The sequence below is a fragment of the Helianthus annuus genome, chromosome 3 (assembly GCF_002127325.2).
Source record: "Helianthus annuus cultivar XRQ/B chromosome 3, HanXRQr2.0-SUNRISE, whole genome shotgun sequence".
Classification (NCBI taxonomy): Eukaryota; Viridiplantae; Streptophyta; class Magnoliopsida; order Asterales; family Asteraceae; genus Helianthus; species Helianthus annuus.
Window position 1 is genome coordinate 156,694,022 of NC_035435.2, and position 6,965 is coordinate 156,700,986.

Genomic DNA, 6,965 nt, shown 5'->3' on the forward strand with positions numbered 1-6,965 from the left:
CCAGTGCGTCCTCCACCTCCTTTAACTTCGAAGATGACGATGCAGCAAGCTTATTGTTTTGGGTGACAAGGGAATCACAATGATCTTGCATCTCCTTGAATTTTGCTTCACGCTCCTCCAGCTCTCCCTGCATCAGTCAGATCTTGGTATGACAGGTCTCTACTTCGGTTGTCAAATCCTGGTACCGCTCCTGAACCTGGGACACAAAATCAGTGTCAACACGAAATTTTTCCAATTGGGCTGATAACTCGTGTCTCACCTTCTGAGCCTCCGCCACAGCCTTACGTTCTAACTCCTCTTGTACATTTTTCGCTTGAGCCAAAACCCGATCTTTTTCCGCCATATCGCGGGCCCATAAGATCCTTTCCTCAGCAAGATGTTCAGTTACCCTCCGCAAATCTTCCTCGGCCTTATTCTTCTCCGACAGAAATCGGGCCTCCTTCAATCCCGCGGTTTGCAGTTGACTTTCGAGGCGATGCTTGTCATCCCTCAGTTCTTGGATAATGGCCCGGGCCTCATGAAGTTGGGTGTTATCACGCACCCACCGGCGCCGAACCTCTACCAACCTGCGGGGTAGGGTCACGGAATCTGATATGGACGAATTCATCAAATCTTCATTATTTAACCCCTCAACATACGCTGCTTCAGCAGGTGGATACGCTCTCTCGATCCAATGTTGAACCACAGGAGGAAAGATCAGTCGGGAAGATTCAGCAATTTTCCATTGAGGCTGATAACGCTTATCCTGAGCGTGAGGGTCCCAGCAGACGGTGGGTATAAACAGGTCATCAATCAAACGGGCACCATCATCAGCAATACCGCTGCTCGACGCACGGTTGTCACCTCCACCCATGCTAGTCGCCTCATGCGCGGTCGACGTAGCAGCAGCATTAGTATCAACACTGGCGAAAATGTCTTTGGGCGAGTCAAGTAACATTGTGTCAAGACCGCCTGGTTGAAGCGATGATAGCGGCTCCACAGATACGGCTACCGATATCGCAGGACTAGGGGATGGCATAACACAGCTCACGGCGGGAGCAACGGAAACTCCAGATTGTGGGCCCACAGACATGCTGACGTCACTTCCAGGACATGACCCCGCTACGGTCGGCGCAACGGTAGATGTCACAACTCCGGATGATACTCCCATGATGGTACCTGAACATAAGCCCAGAAGGACGTTCTCAATATGAACACCAATACGCCATAAGGATCATTAGCAAGACATACCTGGTGAAAAAGCACACGCGGCTTGTACCGCTTGAAACGCGCTCAGAGTAGGCGCTACGAATGTTTTCCTTTTCTTCGAGACACGACCAGGACTGGTCAGATCGGAAACCAAGGGGACATCGCGCCCCATAGTGGGCGTCTCCTCCATTGTGGGCATACTCCCGTGAGTTACTGGGTGTTTTTTCCCAGACAATTTTATTCGGGCAGGTCTTTTCTCCGACGAAGCCGCGACAGCAATCGTCATACCTGATAGGGGAGCAATGTACGCCAGTGGGTCCGCTGGCACAGCGGGTAGAAGAAATTGCTCCAAGTGCACCTTTAACACATCAGGCTCCCCTTCATCCAGCATCCGGTCGGCGGATTTCAACCCGAGATGACGGGGTGGATCGATAAAGTCAAACATCCCCCAATCCCCTGCGTGAAATAAGTAATTAACAATGATAATAAATATGGAAAAAACACACCATAAAAGTTAACCCGGTGCGATGATGTCAGCATACCTCCATCTTCCCGTTGAAATGAGGGATAACGCTTTATATCTGGCCATAGCAGACTCATGCCAGCCATCACCAGTGCACCTTCTGGAATGATGGTGCACTCAAAAGGGCGGCCACACAACTTCACATATAACGCGTTCGACGCGTACAAATCCGCAGGAGGAACATCATCTTTCACCTTATCCTTCGGTCCTTTTTCTTGCCAATGCATTTCCCCAGGAATAGCACCGGCGTCCAGATAGAAGAACTTTTTCTTCCAATCTTTGTCCCTAGAACTAGTAGGGATTTCCCTCAGGCACGATGCATCTGTATCCCTCCGATCAAAAGTAAAGAAAGGAGATTTCCACACCAGCACGAAGAAAGCCCTAAAAACAATTAGTTCTGGGATATGGCCCAGAGCTACACAGGCATATTCGAATTGTCGAAGTTTTACAAGGCCAAGGGGATGTACTTGCGAAATGTGGATACGGTAGTAATCAAGCACCAATTTCAAGAATTTGGTGAGGGGTAGTCGGAAGTTGCAAAACTTGAAAAAATCACTGAATAAAGTGATTTTACCTTCTTTCAGGGGAAAGGCGGTGTCGGTTTTCGATGGCAACACAGGATTCCATTCAGCCCTAATACCGTAATCATGAACTAGATTGTTGAAGGATGTCACACCCCATTTGCACAATAGGGCGTCCGTGTAAGTGGCAACGGCGGAAGATGATTCGGTCGTTTTCGAAGCCATGGATTCGAGAGGATGACGAAGGTGTAATTTGGGGGAGATGTCTTGAACCCTCATATAAGGTATCGTCCTTTATAAGCTACGGAAACTTTTCAAATTCAAAAATGTGTACGAATCGACACACGTGTCAATCCAGGGAAATGACAGCTGTCACTAACATGGTGACCCAACTGTCACATCCTGTATTTTCGCCGTATTTTGCAAAGGTCGTTGTAAAAATCATCATGAGTTTACCTTTTTCTTTTTCTCTTAGTCCGACCTAATGGATTCTCTCCATGAGCTCGGACTGGGGGGACATGACGAGGTGTGACCCGCATCGGTCACCCGACCCGGTTACAACCTTTTATATTAATATAAATACAAAGATTTATTCTAGAACCTTCCGTATCTACATGGAAGGTGCACAACTAAATCTCCCACTTTTTGGGAAGATCGCATAAATCTCTAACCGATCGGAACGTATCCTGAAACAAAGGAAACCCTAATGGAAAACCTATAAATAGAGACAAATGTGTAAGGTATGATCATCTAATTCCCCTACGCTTTCCTCTCCTATATCATACTTCTCCCTAAGAACAAATACTTATTCTCACGCCGGAGGGTGGTTACAGGAATAACCCCATTCCTGTAACGAGTCCTAACGGTGTTTCTGTTTTGCAGCCACTCGTTCAAGTCACTAATCATTGAAGCCATTGGTGTTGTTAAGGTCAGTGTTTCTTCATTTACTATGTTTTTTAGACTTACATTTACATATATGGAATTGATACCATAGGCGGACCTAGCATTTGGCCAGGGTGGGCGGCCGCACCCCTTGAAGAAAAAAATTAGTGTATATTTTAGGCAAAAAAACCCGATCGCACCCCTTGAAAATATGGTTGAACACATCATCCGCACCCCCAGCAAATAATTTCTGGGTCCGCCACTGATTGATACATTCAGAGTTTTTATGTACCTACACGCATGTAGGTTTATTGTTTAACAATGTTTTTTACGTCTATACAAAAAGTAGATGGTTACTCACGCAAAAGTCATAAAAAATATATGTTTATACATATATAAAACAAAAAAGTAAGAAATTTGCATTAGTTCAAAGACATACCTTAAACACATATGCGTAGGGGCGATTTACCATATAGTGAAGGGTAGCACACGCTACCACTCAACTTTGTTGGCAAAGTGTAAAAATAGTGTAAATTTTTTGTTTTATTATCCGTTTTATGTGTTACGCTACCCCAGAGTCTATTTTTTTTAATGCTACTCCAGAAGTCTTTTCTAAATCCGCCACTCTATATGCATAAATGTATGCAACAAAAAAGAAACAAATGTTTTAGTACTCTAAATGTTTACACATCTAATGACAAAACTAGTTACAATTTAACTGATTTTTTTTTCAAGTTTACATGTATGCATTTTCTCGCCTCTGTCTTTTCGGTTACTATTCACATTATCCGAAACAACTTCCAACGGTCTCGATCCACAACCAAACCATTATTTTTTATTAGTAATACTATCATGTAAACAAGTTTTTCATTTATAGAAATTATATGAAATTCATACACTTGGAAGAGCCAAGTTGGTGATGCCCCCTCTTTCTTTATTAGCCCCAAATTTGATCCAACTCAACATCCTTCCCTGTCTGTCTCTCTCATCTGCAACACTAGCAAAGGTATATGCTTGCCCCACTCCAAAAATAATTGAACTCACACTTCATAAAATAAACTTACAGAATGTGTCTTCCAACCATTTAATTTGGTCCACTTTTGTCTCAAATCTTCATGTGGGTGTTTCATATTTCACCACTTTATGCATTTTTATACTCTGTTTCTTGCCTTTCTTGAATCCTCTGTTTCTTAATTTGTTTTTGCACAGGTAAAAGATGGGGGTAGAAGGGAAAAGGTTGCACTCCATGCTCCAAAAGTAGTCAATTTTGACTTTTGAAAGCTTAAATCCAGAACTGAAAGAAAAAATAGTTTGACTTTTGTTGACTATATTTACAATGCCAGTTCCTCTAGCTCCATATCCAACTCCTCCTGCACCATTTGCACCCCCTGCAACTGGTATTTTAGCCTTGTTTTAATTTTTATTTCTATTTTTTTTTTCTGTTTTAAGAAGAAAGCAAGTTCAGTTTTATTGTAATTGGACAGATTGAAAAACTAATAGTCAAACTTACTACTTTTTAAATGCTGAATTTGTATTAATATCTTTTCTTTTATAGCTAATAAAGATTAACCCACGAAAGCTTTTTTATAGCACATATATCTATGGATTCTTTTTCTGTAATCTGATATAAATCTTGCAGCTAATTGAAAACTAATCAAGAATCAAGTTGACTTTTGAAAAAGTCAGTGGTAGTAAACAGAGTACTCTGTTTTTCCTTGAACAGGTTCAGAAAGCCAATTAGTATGTTCAGGATGTCGAAATCTTCTTCTTTATCCCGTAGGAGCCACCTCGGTTTGCTGTGCGGTTTGTAGTTCGGTCACTGCTGTTCCTCCTCCTGGTAAGTGCAAGATCTTTGAATTTCCCATGTTTTCGGATTAACGAATTTTTGTATTTCTACAACAGAATTATGTTGTCTACACTTAACAAAAAGTATGACATATGCTACGATCAAATCAATATAGACCAGGTGGCGGATACAGTAATTTATTATTGGTGTCACTTTTTTAAAGATGTTATGTAGATAGGTGACACTTAATATGGACCAGGTGGCGGATCCAGTAATTTATTATTGGTGTCACTTTTTTAAAGATGTTATATAGATAGGTGACACCTAAGTGTCAGATACCTATATAACACATAAAAAGTAGCATCAGGTACTGTATAACACATAAAGGTGTCACATAACACCAACATGGACCGGCCACCATGTAACACGTAGTCCTTATGTTATTTAAACTCAGAAAACCATATATGTTCAATAGGTACCGAAATGGCACAATTGGTATGTGGAGGTTGTCACACTTTACTCATGTATATTCGAGGAGCAGCAAGCGTACAATGTTCATGTTGTCATACCATCAATTTGGCCTTAGAAGGTACCAATTCATATATGAATCTCTATTCTCTACTAAAAACTCTTATGGTCATATGTTAAATATGTCTAAGATGCCAAAATTGTTGCAGGAAATCAAGTAGCACATGTAAATTGTGGAAACTGTAGAATGTTATTGATGTACCCGTATGGTGCTCGTTCTGTGAAATGCGCGGTTTGCCAGTTCATTACATCTATCGGGGTTAGTAAGAAACCTAAAGGTTTTTCTTTCTTAATTACGTTTTTATTTAAGTTGGTCACTTTGATGGGTCGCATTGAGTTATTGTTATTGTTAATGTTATTGTTATTGCAAATCGTTCTTGGATGATCACAGGCTTCGACAAGCAATATAGAGCAGAAGCTCGTGACATGAAAGTTTGTAACGACGTCTCTCTTTGCCTACATCTATAGAGTTACAAGTTTTCTCTTGCAAAAGAATACTACTACTACTGTTATCATCTTTGATGCTTTGTAATAAATAAAATTACCTTTTTTTTGTGTATATCTTATGTAATTTTTCTAATAAGAGAGTCGGAAAAAAAATTCAAATGATAATTAAAAAACTTGGTAAAAAAAAACAGTGAAAGTCAATTTCAGGTTGGCATTCAAAATGGGGAAATTACCAAAATGTTGTTTGATAAACAGGATTTACTAAAATGTCACCCTTATGCGTCCTTAGAATGGAGCCTCAAGCATGGGATGCGTCGATATGTCAGCTATTGCGTCCGTTAAGGTGGCGCTGACACGTGTTTAGAATCATGGATTGAGTCGACGACTGACGTATCAAAGGCAAAAAGGTGGCTGATGCGTCGGGCTGACTCCTCCTAGTGGCTGATGCGCCGGGCTGTCTTCTCCTAGTGGCTTGGCTGACTCCTCGTTTTGGCTCCGCTGTCCCCTCGTTTTGGCTAGGCTGACTCCTCAAATTTTATTTTCTTTTCCACATTTCTTTTTAATTTTGTTTAATTTGGATATCTTATTATTTTGCCGAGTCTATAAATACACAACCTTGTTGTTTGGTTCTTTAAAAAAAATGGTTTTCCAATGGTAGCTTAAGATGCATCAGCTTATTTTTATTAATTTTTTAATGCTAATCATAAAATTAAAAAGTTAATATCAAAAGTAGTCGTTTTCTTCAAACATGAACGAAAAAATAGACGTTTTGTTTTTGATGCATCAGTCGTTGATTCAATCCATGATTCTTGACACGTGCCAGCATCACCGTAACAGACGCAATAGTTGACATATCGACGCATCCCATGCTTGAGACGCCATTTCAAAAACGCATGAGAGTGACATTTTAGTAAATCATGTTAGTCAAACAAAATTTTGATAGTTTCCCCTTTCAAAATTAGAACAACAAACTTTAAAGGGTTCATGTTGGAATTAAAGTAGAATCTCAAAAAGTAGAAAATGACACTAGTGAATCAAAACTGGATAAGCATCTTGAGAAAGTTGTATCAAAGAATAATGTGATCTTACC

At 40.7% G+C, this 6,965-nt stretch overlaps 1 protein-coding gene across 2 annotated transcripts; it reads left to right on the plus strand.

Annotated features, from left to right (window-relative positions):
- Positions 1-3,976: 3,976 nt before the first annotated feature.
- On the plus strand, positions 3,977-6,008 carry LOC110930292 (protein LOL1). Of its 2 annotated transcripts, none has more exons than XM_022173578.2 (6): positions 3,977-4,120; positions 4,324-4,511; positions 4,838-4,951; positions 5,376-5,489; positions 5,578-5,687; positions 5,820-6,008. In XM_022173578.2, exons 2-6 carry the CDS (start codon positions 4,451-4,453, stop codon positions 5,856-5,858), a joined length of 438 nt encoding a protein of 145 aa, XP_022029270.1. In that variant the 5' UTR covers positions 3,977-4,120; positions 4,324-4,450; the 3' UTR covers positions 5,859-6,008. The 2 variants fall into 2 exon arrangements, with proteins under 2 accessions (XP_022029270.1, XP_022029271.1); XM_022173579.2 differs by having other exon boundaries at positions 4,021-4,231.
- The last annotated feature ends 957 nt before the right edge of the window (positions 6,009-6,965 follow it).

Bases quoted from the DNA above. Each gene is read 5' to 3' on its own strand.
- LOC110930292 (XM_022173578.2), top strand. From the start codon at position 4,451: ATGCCAGTTCCTCTAGCTCCATATCCAACTCCTCCTGCACCATTTGCA. The intron at 4,952-5,375 runs GTAAGTGCAAGA...TATGTTCAATAG, and splicing joins CACTGCTGTTCCTCCTCCTG to GTACCGAAATGGCACAATTG. The intron at 5,688-5,819 runs GTTAGTAAGAAA...GGATGATCACAG, and splicing joins AGTTCATTACATCTATCGGG to GCTTCGACAAGCAATATAGA.